Consider the following 18,828-nt stretch of genomic DNA (forward strand, 5'->3'; position numbering starts at 1 on the left):
CAGTTTATTTGTCCGGTAGTTCAACAACACATATCATCCTTTCAGAAGTGGTGAGTTTTGCAAAAATAGCATTCGAATGTAACAGAACAGGTGGGTGCAAAGAATTTGTTATTCAGCTGATAAAATAAGCTTCAGATAAATTCAGTGACCAAAAAAGAATGTTTATATCTATTAGAAATTCTAAGAGTTCAAAAGGTCTCAATTTAGTTCTTTATTTTTTCAGTTTTGTTTAACCAACATTAAAAAAACTAAAGCTCTTCTGGAATCAGAATAAATAGTTAAAAAAAAAGAAGCAAAAATGACATAAAATAATTATATTTTTAGTCAGAGAAACTTGAGTTCAGAAAAATGCCAAGGTGTCCCCTCTCAGATTATGATGCCCCTTAGTACCATTTCATGTAGCCTGCCAATGTGACAGTTGGCGTTATGATATATATAAAGCAACAAGGCATAATAGCATATCTCTTCGATTTTAAACAGTATTCTAGCCAACATCAACAACTAAACATTCCCATCATTAACAAATAGAGATGGTGTAAATAAAAACTCAACTCAATTATTACAAAATACTCAACATAAACCACCATTATCTGAGTAAACACTGTACATTAAAACTCCTAACACATTAAATTAAGATGTGTCTTATGTTTTGATCCATGTATCAAGCCAAATACACAGTTAAAGTAATTCGAAGTAATACACATAGACATGGAACTTGATAACATTTGACAGAACATTACAATGTTTTTGTGCTAAAGAACACTCAGAATATCATTAACAGGCAGAGACTCCTCTTTATACTTTACTTCACTGACCCTCCTGGAACACAACAATAAATATTTCTATATAAGATATTCTCATAAATGACTGTGTACTAGAAAGCTTACAGTTTACAGTCTGTTTAACATCCAGAAGTTAGCTTTCTCACATATAGCACAGGTCAATTTTGAGAAATGTTCTCTGCTGCAGTGTATGCAATTTACACTAATGCCATGATGTTCTCTCTTAAATGCATGTACAAGTTCACAGCCTGAAATGGGTCTGTTGGTGGAGTCAGATGGGACTCAGTCATGATGATATTGCACAGTTCATATACATCGGGGTCACATGGTTTGGTCAGTTGAAAAACACACTCAGTTTTACACATTTCAACATGTTCTTCTTCAGTGGGGCAAAGGAAGTCTCTTGTCCCGTAGAGCTCAGGTAATGTATACATTACATTAGGTCGACCACTGGGGATATTGATGTTTGTTGATGGCCTGATGGAGTGTGTATTCCAAACCTGTGCAGTGTCATCCAGCTCATCTGTTAAAAAGAATACAGAAATTTAAGAAATGCGATCGCATGTACGTATATACATATACGCGAATCACGATGAGACAACTCACTCACTGAGAGGAAGGTTTCTTATATTTATGCAATTTATTATTTTTAAACAATCGTGTGCATTTTTGTAATCATGTACTTTACCTAATGCCATCTGTACAAGTGTTTCACACACTAACTACGGTTACTGTTATGCTGTGATATCTTACATTAGTACTATTAGTCTTATTACTACCTGCTTGGCTCATCTACTCACCTCATAATAATCAATTTGTTTTATGTCACTGATCATTGTATTTTGTATTTGTAAGTTATTTTGATATCCCAATCAAAATAATTCCAAATTGTAAATAGTTAATATTATAGATAAGAAATTTTCATATGCCATGTCAACATAAACAACATAGATGTTAGGTCTGTGAAGGTTCTCAGTCATCCAGGTCATCGTAGTCAAAGGAGCTTGCAAAGAAAAGCGTCTGGACTTCTTTAAGTTGCTTGAAGACGTTTCACCTCTCAAGCTTCTTCAGTTCTAAGGTCAAATGGTGGAGAGTCCCAGATATAAACCTAGTGGGAGTAACCCCCCACAGAGGGACAAAAGGACCCCCTGATGATCCTCTAATCGCCTGAGCCAAGGTGTGAAACTGGGTGTGGGTCCCAATCAGCCAGAGTTTCGGGTGTGTTCATTGTGAAACCTGGCCCCACCTTATCATGCAAATTCCTGAGGTCAGATGGCCCAGGATGTGAGTGGGCGTTAAGGCGTCTGGGAAGGGATCTCAAAACTGGATTATAGATGGCAGAGAGTTGGTGTCGTAAACCCCCGCCTCTGTTCAAAGATGGTCGCTCACAGTGGACATAGATGGCTTCTTTCACTCCTCTTTCAAACCATCTGTCCTCTCTGTCCAAAATGTGAACATTGGCATCCTCGAAAGAGTGTCCTTTATCCTTAAGATGCAGATGGACTGCTGAGTCTTGTCCTGTGGAGGTGGCTCTTCTGTGTTGTGCCATGCGCTTGTGAAGTGGCTGTTTGGTCTCTCCAATGTAGAGGTCTGAGGTTTTTAGTGAATGTGTTTGGTTTTGTAGTCCTGTAAACAAAGCATCACTTCTGAAGTGGATTAACAGGCTGGCCACAACTATAACATGTGTTTTATTCTCAGGAACATTATCCATGCTTGACTGCAATGTCTTCCCAGGCCTGGGGCAGGACTATCTGACAACCGAGGTCAATATGTTTTTGCTTCCTGTGCAGGAAAATGACGGGGAGGATAATTTGACCAAAGCAGGTTACAAACATTTATTCTTCTCATAAGGTAAAACTCAAGTGACATCTCGTGTGTTGTGTGAAAAATAAATGAATCTTTGTACGTTGTTTAGGGTCAGGAACGTACCCACTGTTCTCTCTGCTCCCCGGCTATAGAGGACACCCGGCCTTTTCCACCATGGTTTCAAAACTCCGCAGCCAAATACTGGCCATGCCCCGCTGTCAGCTGTCACACACTATTCTCACTGAGAAAAACTGGTAAACATCATATCAGTACTATTTATTTATAAATGAATAATTATTTTATTCATATTCCACTATTCAAAAAGTGTAGGTGACTAATCCATGGTAAAAAAAAGTGAGACAACCAAGTAAATACATCCTGCACCCAGGGTGAGAATCAGTTTTATGTTTTAAACTGGTTTGCTCAACAAAGCCATCATAAATGTCATTGTTTTTGAACTCTCATAGAAACAGTTTTTAATCCCTGTGGAAGAAATGCAAAATATCTATTAGAGATGAGGGGTCTCTCTGCTTCCCTTTACTTTCAGTGACTACAACCTGCTGTCTTTTTGTTTTGTTTTTTGTAAACAACAGAAAATGAGCGCTGGTGGTTTGTTGTGAAATAGTTTTCTGAGGTGCAACTTGCTGCATGTACCTACAAGCACAAAACTTTCAGAGTAGTGAAAAATATTTCTTGCTGTGGGATATCAGGTTAATTTTTTTCTGAACATGCTTAAAACAATATCAATTGAAAATGAAATACTACAGTGAAAAGAAACATATTTCCATGCCATATAAAGAAAGTAAAAGTGTTAATAATTAAGGTTGGTGCAGAAATGCATAAAATTTTTGATTTTTTTCTTCTTTGTACTATGTCACTGTAATTTTGTGAAATCTTGAGACATTATTGGGATTTCGTTTAAGTTTATCCCTCTGTTTCCTGTCTTAACTTTCTTTGTTTTCACAGGTTTCACTATGCAGCTCGTATCTGGGATGGTGTGAAAAAGTCCTCGGCCCTCTCTGAATACAGTCGTCTGCTCTGCTGACACGTGTTTAACTGCTCTTATGTACAGTTTTATTTCACTGATCAGATCACACAAAGACAAAAGAAGTGCAGCTGAATGGGATGTTGAAAAAAAAAAAACATCACTGGGACATAAAATAAATATAATTATTCAGACTTTGAGTCCTGCTTGTTCTATAGTGTCCTGGGACTGTCCTCAGGAATTCTGATAGTTACAGATAAAGTTACAGCCTGTGCAGAGGTGGTGAGCGGGAAAAGAAAGTGTCTTCTCTCAGCACATGTCTAATAAAAATGCGAGAATAGTTTTTAAATTCAAGTCATTCTTGACTGTGTTTCAGTTTTGATGCACTGATACTTAACATGTTTTATAAGGTGAAAATACAGATTTCTGTCTTGTTATTACCTTTGTAAAAAGTATGGTAAAAATGAAAGAGAGAACTGGTGGGCCTGGTTTTTTAAAGATATATGTTGTATTGTAGAATGCATGTAGCATGCATCACAGTCAGTTTTTTTTTCATTCAGTGCCACTAGAGTGGTTGCATGGTTAAAACATACTCTGCTGACAACTGAAACAGTCACTGGTTATCAAAGAAAAAAAAAAACAATTCACGTCCGTTCTAAAAGAAAATGATTTGCAGCCTAAATGCAGCCTAAACATATTTTAGCAATAGAATGAAACGACTTTAAAGAATATTCCATCAAATATATGATACAAAAATCAGCAATTTAATAACACTAAAACTTCAGCTATGAATAGAAGCATATATATAGCCACCTGTCATCAATACACTGATACAAAAATCAATAAGGCATTTTATTATCACTAAAACTTCAAACAAATAAACAAACTGGAACTAAACAGGTTTTTAAACTAGTTTTAATAGATATTATTCTTCCTCATACATATGTTGAGATTCAGGTATTCTATGTTATTCTATTTTAACTTTGGAGAATTCTAACTAATACCAATTTAATTATCTAGATATAGGTTCTATGAAGTCTATTCATATATACATATATGCTGTTTCAAAGGCTTGTTTTTGATAGTCAGGTTCTTTCATTGTCAAAGGAGGAGTTAAGGAGTGGTCACAGCAAGAAGACCACTTCCCCCCAATAAGAATTACTTATAAACTGAACAGAAACTAAACAGAAATTCACTTCTATCTGACCATCACACAATGCAGATCTTTGTGCTGATCCTTGGGATTGTGCTGCTCCCTAAAGGCAAGTTTTTGTTCAGTTATCTGTTCTTTAACATTTTTAAACCAGCAAGTTCTGTAATATTCAATGAAATGTTTTCTTTTTTAATGCTTTTACAACAAGTGTCATTACATCTTAGTAAAGGTTTGTCAATTCTACAAATGATTGCACTATTTATTGTACTGTTAGCCATCTATTTTTCAAACTGTTTTAGTGAATGTTTTAGAATATGTCCATGCATTGGAAGCAAGAGAAAGTTTACTTGTCTTTATCTTTGTTTTATCAGCCTGTGCTTTGAAATGTTACGAATGCATACCGGACCTCTCTGGAAGCTGCGCTCAGACAACAAAAGAATGTCCTTCCAACACTCAGTGTGCATCAGTCAGAATAGCTTCATACGCAGGTTTGATTTTGTATAGTTCTTATTTTATTCTTCTTTTAAACTGGTTCAGTTTTCAATGGTTCGTCTTTTTGTTGCAGGTGGTTCAAAACTGGTTGATATTAAAGGTAAAAGTTGTGCTGCGGCTGAGGAGTGTGTTCAGGCCTCAATCAACTTTGGAGGCGCCCGAACTCTAATTACCAGCAAGTGTTGCACCTCTGATCTTTGCAACTCTCAAGATGCCCCTGGTAATTTCTATCATGCTTCTTGGTATTTTGAAATCTAATTTCCTGTTCTTGAAACTTAAAAAATAAAAAATCTTTTTATCAAATATGTTGAGAAATTTTAAAGTGGGTCAATCGTCGTATTTGCTTGAATAGATCAGGGCAAAATAATCAATCTGTGAAAATTTCCTGATTGAAAATTCTCAAACAAACATATTAGTAACATATTGTTTTCTGTTGGTTTTTTTTCCAAGCTGATGTTTTTGGCACACAGTTAAAATAAGCAGGGAAACAAATATTACAAATATTTCTGTATTCAACAGAGGGCAGCATCTCATCTCCAAATGGGAAAAAGTGCTTCCAATGTGTTGGAAACGATTGCACACAAACTCTAAACTGCAACGGAAATGAGGACCACTGCATCTCATCAGCAAGTAATATACCGACAGGATTCAGTGTCTGCATGTTTGTTCTTTTCTGCTCAGACAAATGTTCTGTTATTCCTTCCTTTCATTTCCTCAGTGACTGCAGAAGGACAAAAGGTGACTGTAAAGGGCTGCGCCTCCAAGCTGATTTGCTCAAGCACACAATCTCCACAGATCACAGGAATCACTCCAGCAGAAACCAGCTGCTGCCAGGGTGACCTCTGCAACAGTGCTGGGATGACAACTACATCACAGCCCAGTAGTACAACTGCTGGCACTACAGCTGTTGGCCGTCTGCTCTTTGTCACAACGCTGATCTCTCTGGTCTTGTTCTCTTAGCTGATGAAACAACAGCATCACATCCCAGCTTTTCATATGACTGTCACAATGTTTCCTCCCATTTCACCAGACCTTAAAAAATTATTGAAAATTTTGTAACTAAATATAATTTTCGGTTTGTGGAAAAAAATTAACGAATTAATTTCTTAAAATCCTATATGCATCTCTGTTTCCTTTAAGTCTCAAAATCATTTTGCACGCACATTTAAAGGTTATCGTAAGGAGTCAGTGAGACATTTTCCTGAATTAATAGAAAAGTAAAATACAAATATGGTGGATTTTGACAATTAAATTCAAATTTCAAATTCAAATTTTATTTGTCACACACACACAACCATACACAGTATGACATGGGGGTGAAATGCTTGTAGCTGTACAATGCCCGACCATTAAATGACAGAAGAAAAGTTCTACAATATTTACAATTTACTACAAAAATTTACAAATTAACTTAGGAATTTACAGTAAAGAATGTGCAAATAGCAGAAGAGATTATAAAGATAAGGATTATAAATTATAGGAATTATAGGATTATAGGAAATGTGTGGTGGTGCGTGTGGTGACGTGTGTGAGAGTCCAGTCTTATAGTGACGTGTTTGGGAGAGTCCAGTCCTACACCTGGTTCAGGCCCCGAATAGCCTGGGGGAAGAAGCTCCTCTTCATTCTCTCTGTTTTGGCCTTAATGGATCGGATTACATTTTTTATTTCTCTCCGATATCCGATCCAGTAATTTACGTCAGTATTGGACCGATACCGATACGCAATATCAGATCGGTCCATCTCTAGTAATAACCTCTCCATCTCTGGAGAAAACCCTTTCACGTGGTACTAAGAAGGCAGGGGTTTAAGGGTATCCCACAGAAAGCCTGTAAAGATTTGGATAGATGCACCTCTGCTTAGATTATATAGATTAGGTGTTGTTGTACCCCAGTTGTTTGGCACAACACACAAAAAGAGGTGAAAAAGGTGAATCTCCAACATGAGCAGAAGAATTTTGCAGGGATCCAATAGCACATACAGTGGTCCCTCACTGTTTCGCTGATTTTTTCTTTTTTGTTGCATTTTTTATTTATTTTTTTAAGTGCATTGTATTCTGCGTCCTGACTGGCTGTAGACAATTAGACCATTGTCAATCAATCTCGTGTTGTGTCTCCTGTACAGTACAGAATGCGTTCAGCTGGTCAAATTTACATAAAGCTTCGATCGCTAGCAGTGTGACTCTGACGTGCTGTACTGTATGTTTGTAAGTTTTCTCCCCAACAAACACAACAATGTCGGCAAAACATCGTCACCGGCGGGTGCCTTTGGTTTCCTTCTATAACACTGGACTTATTTTTCTACAAGACTTTGAGAGTGTTCAAACAAGAGAGAAAAGTGTGAAAATGTTCATGCCTGCCTGGGAAAAGTGTATAAAGTGTGTAGTGAGGGGTTTTACAGCCTTAAAACATCTATAATAATTGTAAAAAATAAAGTTGGCTACTTCATGGATTTCATCTATCAGTGACTCCTGCGATAAACCAGGGACCACTGTATATGGTCATTAATCACACCAGCACTCAAACCACTTTCTGAAACAGCAAGACTCTAATAATTTTCTTATCAGAGACATTACTCACTCTTAAATAAGCAAGCCTTGATACGTGCTTCATAAAAAACGTACTGGATTTCTCCACAAATGTTCAGTATGTCCCATCATTATTTATTTTCCTGTGTGCAGATCCCGTGGAGAAAACAATGTTGTGGTGAGCTGTTCAGGATTAATTCTAAAGTGTGTGAAGTGTGAAGTGGTTTGGATCTGTCAATGCCCTGTGGAATATCGCTCGCTATCATAATGAACAATAAGCTCATTTTTAACTTTGTTTCTTGAAAGGATATATTTTGCAAACTCTTGAGTCATGAGTTCTGTAGCTGCGTCTTTGGCTCAGTGAATTTGAATATCTTACTTTCACAGCTGTCTGTTGCTTATCTCTGCTCAGATATAGCGTTCTCATTTCTGGTTTTTTAATCAGTATAAAATGGTTTGTAAGGAACTTACAAAGCAGTTTCACCACTGAGCACCATATATGGTTAGTCTTTCTTTTACAGGCATTTATCAGAAATGCATCATCACTACCAGTATGAAGACAATGACTGCAGCGCTATTTGATCAGAATATGTTGTCTTTATATTGCTTGTTTTATGCTAGCATCTTCTTGCAATTGGGGCCTTCATTTGTTTCTCTATTTGGCTCCAGGAAGGAAACTATAAAATACTACAAGGTCAAATATCAACCATGGCTTTCGCTCTAGCATCCACATCACATAGACTATCTAGTCTTTTTATGCGGTACATGATCCCAGTTGTAGCAGAGTAACAAGCACATTACACATTTTAAGATTACTTTGATGCTTTTTTTTCTGATTTTGAAGTTTTCTCAGGTGTATGTTCAGGACAATTACTGGAAGCCACATTTCCTTACCCTTACCTCTAATGAATCTCTGTAGCCAATAAAGGCCCAAATACAGCTGCCCTCAGTTCTTATAACATACCAAAAGTTTGTCATGGCCTGAGGCATCTCATAGTAACGTGAAAGGTATCTTTCCGCATCCTTATGAGATGCTCCAGATTCCCATTTGAAAACAACCGAACGCTGCTCGCAGCAGTAACACACACTTGGAGCAGAGGCTCCTAACATTAACTCTATCCATAACTTTAACCTTAACCCTATCAGGTAGTGTTTTTCAAAGCGATTCATGATTAGAACAAAAAACACATTTACATGTATAGATTCATTCCAAACGGCTCTCATGCCTCCAAACGCATACTGATGATTTGTCACATAGCATCGTTACCTGTCGGGATGAGAACGTGTTGTTTCCAAAGCACCACAAATTGGGGTGTCTGTAGCTCAGGTAGGAAACCTACTAATCAGAAAGTTACTGGTTCAATCCCCCTCTGCTCCAGCCTGCATGCCAAATATCCTTGGGCAAGATACTAACCCCAAGTTGCTCTCCGATGCATCCATCGGGAGGATGAATGTGTATTAATGTTAGATAGAAAGCACTTACAGAGAGAAAAAAGAAGTGATTGGGTGAATGAGGCAAGTTGTAGAGAGTAGAAAGGTTTTATATAAGAACCAGTTTATTTTTATATTTCAGATTTACTTTCAGTTTTCTACTTTTTACATGTAATATTGATGTACATGTATCACACCTAACTCGGTGACAGCAAATTTGAACAACTGTAATCATTTCTTTCCGGCATCTGAAATATTAGTTTAGTTTGGGGTTGTTGTTGTTTTTGTTTCCTTTTGGCTCCTGATATTAGTCAACTACTATTTGTCAATGTTGAATAATGATAAATGAATTATCTACAGTTGCCTCAAAGCGGTTTATAATGCAATTTCACCAGCTGAGACCGCATCCTTTTTTTAGGTTTGATAGCATTTTTAGTAGATAATGGCAGATGGCTTGAGCATGAATTTAAGCTGCAGTTTGGGGAAGGTCACAGAGGGGACAGCCAGCGACTCCTAAGCTGTGCAGATCCCTGAGTGCTAATGAGAAGTAAACGAATTGGAAAAAGGAGGGAGTGCGGGGCTCAAAAGCAAGAACATACAGCTTGTAGTGCTGAGTGAAAACAAATATGTTCAAATTATACATTTTCACAATTTATTATCAAATGGTCAGAATTTCAAAGTAGTTTTACATGACGCCATGGACCTCCATCTCTCTGGCTCAAAGACAAAGGCCAAGAGCAAGAAAAAAACAAGAGGATGCAATGACAGAAGAAGCTGTGTCAACACACAGCTTCGATGGAAATGATGATGCAGCTTCAATAAGTGGTGCAAAAGTGAACATGAACGGTGCTCTGAGCTGAAACTGCTTTGCAGATCCCAAAATGTTGATTCTGAAAACGCTACATCCAGATGAAGAGAATCAAAGTTTTCGTTACATGGATGATTGAGCAGCGTTTGATTAAATGAACAATAACTGCTGTTATTTGAATAAAGGAAAAAATGAGTACAACATAATATCTGAACAGAGATATAACATGTGCTAAATTAACATTCACTGAGCCAGCCACTTGTTTGCATGAGATCTGAGACACTGGAAGCAGCAAAACAGCTTGTAACATGTTGTTATGTTTGATTCAGGTGGACTGAAAGAGTCTAATATGGGTAAACTATTAATGATATCAATAAATGAAAGACTGCAGTCCACTTTAGCTAACTAAATAAGATTCAGAGGAGGCAGAGCATTAACAAGAACACTGTCAGTGTCTGTGTGTCATGGTTCTGGGTCTTTGTCTCAGTTTTGTGTTGGTGGACTTTTGAATGTTGCTTCATCATTATTGTTGTGTTCTTATACTGACTGAAGTTTCCTAGTTTACTTTTCCTGCATTCGTGAATTTTCTGATTATTGTTTTTTCTGTGTCTCCTGTGGATGTCAGTCTTGTTGTCACGTAACGTCTGTCATAGAGTTCGTCTCTGTGTTCTGTCCTCGGCGTCCCCTTAGTGTCCCCAGCCCGTCTTGTGTCTCCCTCTCTTTGTGTCTTAGTGCTGTCTCTGGGTTTTGTCTCCTTTACCTGTTTCCAGTGTCCCTCTCTTTGTGTGTTGTCCTTGTCTCCTCAGTCCGTCGTGTGTTCCCATGTTTGTTTATTTCCATCCTAGTGTCAAGCTCATGTGTCCTTATCTCAGTCTCTGTGTTCGTGCTACTTCTTGTCTTATTTTGATAATCCTAGTCTGTGTTCCCATGTTTGTCCACTCCCGGATCACCCCTCAGTGTATATACTGTATCTGTTTTCCTCTGTCCTTTGTCAGAGTGCCTGTTCACCTACCCCCTGTGTCTCCATATTCCCAGTGTTCAAGGTTTCCGAGTGTTTTCCCAGTTTAGGTTTTCATGGTTGGTTCTGTTTGCTACTCAGCCAGAATAAACAGCTCGCTCTTTTTAAAAGTAGGCTCCAGAATGGATGATGGCATGTTCGCATGTCTTTATGCAACACTGAGTGTGCTGAACTAAAGGTAGGCCTAGTTTCATTTTCATGGTCATTATTATCAAGACAATGATTACGCCTTATTCTGATTATTTCTCCCTTTTGGAGGTGTAACGTTTACATGAGGGGTGTAGGAACATTTCCCCCTAAATATGTTTAGATACATTTTTGTTGAAGTCACAGTTTTTGTCGTATTGATGATGCAGCTAGAATAAGTGCTTTTAAATAAAAGAATAACCATTCAAAGTGCTCAGTGGTGAAACTGTAACTCTTTCAGAGTTTGACAGCTGGACAAGTGATGCCGTATTTAAAGAAACATGAGATGAGTGCAGCATATTATCTGAACAGAGATCATTCAATGAGCAAGAATAAACACTGAAAGAGAAACACTTCACTGTTGATTATCATATGAAGTCTAATGAAAGCTGTTAATCTGTTAATATCCTGTTAATCTGCAAATACAGAACATGCGACTTTAAAGCATCCAGCAAAGTGATAACTGTCCTCTGCCCACTAAGTAGTGACTCTACAAAAGATTATTTTCAATATCATCTTTATATTATATTTAGTTATTCTCCAGCGCAACAATGTAAGGAGCTCTGTGATTGGTTAGGAAAGGACAGACTGGCCACCTGGATTTTTCTTCACTGCACATTGATCCATAGCTTTGCTCTGTAAAGGCTAACAAAGTGCTTTTGCTTTACAAAGACATTCAGCGTCGGTATTCACTCTTTTAAAATGCCACTGAACACTGGAGTGAAATGGAGCCCTGATCCTCAGAGTTTTATTGTTGCTAACATTTCTTATAGATAGCACAGATAGTGCCCCACTGCAGTAATCACTCATGTCTAGATATTCCTGTCAAAAAGGAGTTTTTCCTCCCCACTGTAACATGGCAAACATAGCAAACGGATAAACCAGCTGAAGCTTCAGACAGCCGTCAGACAGTGAAACACTGCCATCTGCTGGACTCCAATAACAAAGACGCTGCTTTGACGGGTGAGGGAGTTTCAACAAGTCTGCAACGACTCAAGCATCAAACTACAGAACTATTATAGCGGACATGGTGCTCTAATGACTGCTTCATTAACGCAGGTCAGAAAGGATCAAACATATCAATAAATTATAAAACACAAAACGTCTCTTATTGCCCAGGGCTCAGGAAGTGAGTGTGTTCCTTATAGCCTATTAAACCTTAGGTTATTTTGATGTGTTACAGATGAAACAGCTATCCAGTAACATTCAGCTACAAAAATGCTTTTTTATAATTACTTTTTTACAGCTTCGCACTTTTACACAAGTTTTATCATCAGTGTCACAATGGCTGCTGCTAAAATTGAGTACAAGATATTTGTTGGCCTGATTAAAGGTCTTGATGCGTGCTCAATCATCCAGGGAAGTAAATCTCCAAAAGTTGATTCTGTTCTTCTGGACGTAGCGTTTTCAGTCAGAGAAACCAGCCGACTGAAGGAACAATGGGCTGGGAGGTCAGTTCCTTAATCATGATTATGCAAATTCTCATGACCATTGATCAACAACCACTGATCAATGGTCTTGAGTACCATTCACAGAGAGTTGGAGAACGGCTGCAATCACAGCATTGTAAGATGGTGACAGATGTACCCTTAGGCCCCCTCCTTGATTCAGAGAGGGTCTTTCCCTTTTCACGTAAATGGCCTCCTTGACTCCGCCCTCAAACCAGCGTTCATTGCAGTTATTGTTGACAATCACATTGTATCGTGTAACCATCCAGCTCACATATTCAATGTAAATGATTTGTTGAACTCAAGACATGATGAATGTTCCTGCATTAAAACACATCCAGCCTAGTGTTCTCACTCTCCCTAAATGGATCTGTTACATTAGTGATATGTGGGAGTTGTGTTTCAGTCTTTTCCACATGAGGACATTTACATTTAGTTTTTGCTTTACTGATGAGTGGCTGGTTAACCTGCAGTGGTTGAAGTATGTGTCGGTCATCTGGAAGAGTAGGTGTAGAAGACGTCTTTAATGAATGTAATGCTCTGAAGGTGTCAGTGATTACTGTGAATTCATTATAAAAGTGGATTTCAGTGAATAAAGACAGGCCCTCATGGTGAAGCTCAGGAGTCCATAAAGTGTAACAGGAGAGCTGTGTCATACTTTCAGAGATTTTACATGAGCCAGTCTTTCAAAAAATACATAAATAAATAATTCATTCATTCATCCACAGGAAACACAATGCTCATATCTGAAAGTAAACTCTGATATATATCCCCGACTAGAGTTAGTACTAAATAAAGGCTAAATAAATGACTAAATATATAAAGACACTCTCCAGAAGAAGAAGTTAAAGGGATTTTATTTATTGTACAAGCAATATCTTCATAAGAATTACAAATTCTGCAGACATATTACCTTCTTACTGAACCTGAATAACTCACACACAGACGTGTCTGCTGCTTATCTTTGTTCAAACATGATGTTTTATCTTCTCTTCAAAACACATTACTCATCTTTCTGGCATCGTGTTACATGAAAACACCTGCATTCTACCTGTGTCATTGTACCACAAAGACAATGATTGCAACACTGTGCTTGCAAAATAGAAGAAATAAGACGACCAGCAAATACATAAAAGATGGTAAAAGTGATTCCATCTTTGTGTCTCCTCCCATTGTTTCCCCAGTCTGTCTAGTTCCCATATTCCCAGGACACCGCTGGACAACAAGTGGGTATTCCAAGACTGAGAGACAGCCAGAGTTGGCAAAAGATCAGACATTCTTAAGTAGAAGTAAAAATACTATTGTTCCAGTGAAAGTTAAAGTACTGATTCAACTTCATTACTCAGCTAAAGCAAAAAAGTACAGGCTCGAAGCGCTTACAGAGAAAAGCATACAACAGAATGCTGATGGCGGCAGTAACACACACTTGGAGGAGAGGCTCCAGCCGTCCATTCCAGCCCTATCCCTAACATTAACTCTAACCATAACTTTAACCTTAACCCTATCAGGTCTTGTTTTACAAAGCGATTCATGATCAGAACAAAAAACACATTTACACATACCGATGATTTGTCACATAGCATCGTTACCTGTTGGGATGAGAACGTGTTGTTTCCAAAGCACCACAAATTGGGGTGTCTGTAGCTCAGGTAGAGCAGGAAACCTACTAATCAGAAAGTTGCTGGTTCAATCCCCGCCTGCATGCCAAATATCCTTGGGCAAGATGCTAACCCCAAGTTGCTCTCCGATGCATCCATCGGGAGGATGAATGCGTATTAATGTTAGATAGAAAGCACTTACAGAGAAAAAGCATAGAAAAAAGTGAGTGCATGAATGAGGCAAGTTGTAGAGAGTAGAAAGGTTTTATACAAGAACCAGTTCATTTACCGTTATATTTTAGTTTTATTTTCAGTTCTGTACTTTTTACATGTAATATTGATTCATTAGATTGACTACATGTATTAGACCTAACTTGCTGACAGCAAATTTAAACGACCGTAATAATTTATTTTCAGCGTCTGAAATATTTATTTAGTTTGTTTTTTGTTTTCTTTTTGGCTCCTGATATTAGTCAACTACTATTTGTCAATGTTGAACTAATAATGAATCTAAGAACAGCTATTTGTCACGGTTGTCCAGCGTCAACCGTGGGGATGTGAGGAAGGAGGAGCCAGGCACGGAGCTCTGAATGCAAGCAGTGCGTTTATTTACAGTGAATGGAAAATAACAATAAATCCGCAGTGCGTTCCCGACTCCCGTGAAATGTCGTCTTCCCAGTGCTAGTGTTCCTTGTCTCCGCTCCTCAGTGTCTGAGCACCCCGTGCTCGCTGCCCTCTCGTCTCCACGCTTCTCCTGGGGAGATAACAAACAGGCAGCCGTAAGACACATACAATGCGGCAGACTATCCGTACTGACTGGCCGAGAGACTAACGTGAAGTCACGCAATGATCCAGCGTCAGAGAGAGCGCCACCGCATTCTTAAGTAGCTCCTCCGACAAGGCTTGATCAGCTGTGTGATGGTCTTCAGGTGTGGCCAACCACCTGGCAGGGCCACACCCACCAGGCCTGAAGGTGCCTGTAAACAGGTGCTCTCAGAAACGCCGGCACACACACACACACACACACACACACACACACACACCTGCAAGCAGGGAGAAGGAGGGACAGCACACCAAAAACACACATGTCCATAACTGCTGGGTCGTTTAGACTCCTGAGCTGTGCACGAGGGGTCGACCACCCACTGGAAGGCCGGGCACTTGTTTTCAACCGTAATATACCTGATGTGCTCAGGTAACCTGTAGCGCCATGAAACCTCTGTCACACCAGGGCGCATAAAAAATGATGCTTTAAGAGACTGATGGGATCGGGCAGCAGGGAAAACATCCACAAAATGCTACCTTCAGTTTTTAAGTAGAGTCATTACATGCTTGTTAAAAGCAAACTCTCATATAGTTTTTAATGTGCTTCTTTCATTACAATGACTAGATAAAGAATGTGGCCCTGTCTCTATTTAACACTGGCTACCCCAAAATGTTTCCAAACCTTCAACCGTAACTTTCACTGAGAGATTTTTAGATACGGTTATTGAAGCTGTGGGGTTAATTTTTTAAGTAACACGAGACGAGAGGCAGCAGCATACACACAGAGCATCAGTGATAGAAAGCTAGGCTAACATAGGGTAGCTACCTGTTCAAGGAGAAACATGTATAGGCCCATCTCAAGTGCCAGTGAACATCTAAATGATTCAGGGAAGACTTTGGAGAAAGTGCTGTGGGGAGATGAAACGAAATTATGTGGCTTTAACTGACCTTTTGAAATAGGAGTGTGATGCAAAAAATAGCATCCCTGCAGTCAAGCAGAGAGATGGAAACATTATGATGTGGGCTACAGGACGACTTAGTCGGGGTTCCAAGCAGTCAGGAAATGTGACATCGTCAGACTGCAGGCCACGGATTGGCTTTTGTCTTTCACTAAAATCAAAACTGCAGTTTTTTTAAAACCCTGCAACAAGGCAAATAGCTGCACAACACCGTGGTTTCCAAGTGTGACAAAAAGCCACAGATACATCATCGCTGCGACGTCTTCCTTTGTTGTGGCATTCGTGTTGCTCATAAATGACAACATGGACATCGGGCCGCTTTGCTGTAATGACCCCACGCACATTAGGTGGTACTTGATTGTAATGGAAAATGAGTCACAGCAAGCTGATCTGAGTATGTACTAATGGAGAAGTGCTATAAGATCACGGAGTGGTCTAGTCAGTCTCCAGACATCAGTACTGTAGAAAATCTGTGGAGGGAGCTGAAGTTTCAACTTTCCAAGTGGCAGTCAAGAAACTTACAGGATTTAGAGAGTTTCTGTAAGGAGCAGAGGGTTAATGTTTGTGTGTCCTCACTGTAAAGACTGCAGGTTACTGGAGCGTGTCGTGTCATGTTTCCTGTTGCTCTGAGGTGCGTCCAACAAATACACAAATCATTTACCACTAATAATAACACCTCCCCCACTTAAGTGTGTTCAACAGGAAGCTAAAGACTGGTGCTGTTAAAGTGTTCAAAAAACAGCAGGAGCTCGGTGTGAGGCCACAGTGGGCCAAAAAACACAAGATGACCTCCAGCAAGGACAAAATGTATCTGGACGTCTCTGTGAGCATCTGTCTCACTGTGTAAGTGTAGCACAGTGTCTGTGTGTGCATGGCTGGGCAAGAGAAACAGCACAACTGAAAGCCAGCACTCAGACGAGGACCCGGTGCATCGTCTGTCTCATCTCAGCCAGTTTACTTACAAACTCTTTAAGTTTGAATTTTAAAGCCAACAATGTGCACAGGGCAGTGATATTTAAAATGAAGGTAAACTATTCCAATCTCTGCAGCCCCAATTGTGTATCACACACACACTAAGTTCTCCTCCTGCCTTCAGCCCAACCGTTGAGCGCGATGACAAATAGAGCCGCAGAATTTTGCTGCTGTGTAATTAAATTGAGACGTGGGGTCAAAATTCCCACCTAGATTGAGTGAGATGAAATAGAAATCGGCTCTCCTCTAACTGACTTTATAGAAATAATTACATCAGCTGCATTTATAACTGTTATTAAATAACAGCAGCACACGAGAACTAAAGTGTAATCCCAGCACATTTCGCTTCGCTTGCACTGATTCTTTAGAGATGACGACCGTGGTGGGTAATTAAGGGCAAACAATATACAAGTGGCGTGAAAAATGGAGGCTGCATTACCTTTCCAAAGCTTCCTTTCCCGATGGCCCGCAGTATCTGGAAGTGGTCAAAGTTTACTGTGGAGAAAATGAGAAGCAGTTAGTGAGAATGTGTCAGTTTCAGCTGAGCTATAAAACAGGGAACATGACATGTACAGCACTGTGCAAAAGTCTTGAGCCATCCCTCATTTGCTTCCAGGGATCCGGACTTCCCTGTAATCTTTAAAGTGGTATTAAGGAATAGCTCTCCAGGCTTTTTAAAGTGTTTCTGATTTTTAATCCAGGGCTTGTATTTGACCACTTTTTGTCTGTTAAGACCCTTCACACTAATCTCTGAAACATTCAAACATAAACAGACACCTAAGTCACGGAAAGGACCAGAAAACTTAACAAAGAACCAATTTTAAATTGTATCTGTACACATTTACTTGCAGCCTACTGCAAAAAAACAAAAGCCCACATCATTTGTTCTCACTTCTTTAGTTGAAGAATGCAGTTAATAACACCGTTAACACAGACTGACCTGGCAAAACACGAAAAAATAAGGGGGTGGTTCAAGACTTTTGCTCGGTACTGTATGACAAATGCAAATGTGCACTTCACAATGTATCGCTGCACTTCGGCAGTACTGTGAAGATTAAATGTTTTTTCCTTCCCGATGCATGTGAAAGGTTAAGACTTACATCTCCAAATGTACTGGAACTGATTTGAACCAGAGGACTCAGCCACACTGTTACTATGTACTGCATAAACACGTTTACCGATGAAGGTAAATCAGACGCTGTCCTGACTGTGTGGCTAAATTTTGTGCTGAAAGCATCAAATCAATTGAATATGATTAACTTGCTATGAGAGGTTTTTACTCCAAGTGTGACTTTTTCTGGCTTCATACACCTTTCAGGGTCAAATTCAAGCACTTTGTAAGCACGTTTAATGTCTATTTTCAACATTTTCCAGCACATTACCATAAAAAGGATGCATATTTCACTTCGCATCACCTGAGTAAGACCACGTGAAAGGCCAAATTAATAAGTCTTCTCATCAGATATTGATGCTTCTTTCTTATGTGACACAAAAAACAGGAGGAGACAGATCTTTGCTTGTGTTGTTTTTTAAGTTCATTCATTCAAAACTAACTGTAAGACGCTTAACTACATTGCAGTCTGTGTTATTGTTGTAGACCTAATTATCACCTTTAAAGTGTTTGTGCTAATAACATCATGTAGAGTAAGACAGGCATAGAGAACAGCACTGACTGGGAGAGGCTTTGAACACATGACATACTCAGATCAATTCAACACTTTAGACTTTAAAAATGCACAAGCGTCTTTCAAAAACCCATTTATTTAATCTATCATCATTGATATTATTATGTACAGTTAGAATGTACTGTTCATCTCCCTTAAATAAACAGGCAGCCTTAAAGTGTGAAATAGTCACTTGTCTACTGTCTCAGTGGCTGATAGTGCCCCACAGGCCTCAAT

At 39.0% G+C, this 18,828-nt stretch overlaps 1 protein-coding gene and 1 long non-coding RNA gene across 2 annotated transcripts; both read left to right on the forward strand.

The window, feature by feature from the left end:
- Positions 1-2,484: 2,484 nt before the first annotated feature.
- On the forward strand, positions 2,485-3,737 carry LOC146608758 (uncharacterized). The gene is made up of 3 exons (XR_014905111.1): positions 2,485-2,606; positions 2,698-2,842; positions 3,555-3,737. It is a non-coding gene; the product is annotated as an uncharacterized LOC146608758 (long non-coding RNA).
- A 942-nt stretch (positions 3,738-4,679) lies between these two features.
- LOC146608759 (uncharacterized) lies at positions 4,680-6,239 on the forward strand. The gene is made up of 5 exons (XM_085348214.1): positions 4,680-4,835; positions 5,098-5,214; positions 5,292-5,438; positions 5,738-5,848; positions 5,937-6,239. The coding sequence occupies exons 1-5, from the start codon at positions 4,790-4,792 to the stop codon at positions 6,176-6,178; spliced, it is 663 nt and encodes a 220-aa protein (XP_085204340.1). The 5' UTR covers positions 4,680-4,789; the 3' UTR covers positions 6,179-6,239.
- The last annotated feature ends 12,589 nt before the right edge of the window (positions 6,240-18,828 follow it).

This window comes from Diplotaxodon limnothrissa, linkage group LG23, assembly GCF_057381915.1.
Source record: "Diplotaxodon limnothrissa isolate DT_005_m linkage group LG23, D_limnothrissa_male_GT1.1, whole genome shotgun sequence".
In the NCBI taxonomy this organism is placed as follows: Eukaryota; Metazoa; Chordata; class Actinopteri; order Cichliformes; family Cichlidae; genus Diplotaxodon; species Diplotaxodon limnothrissa.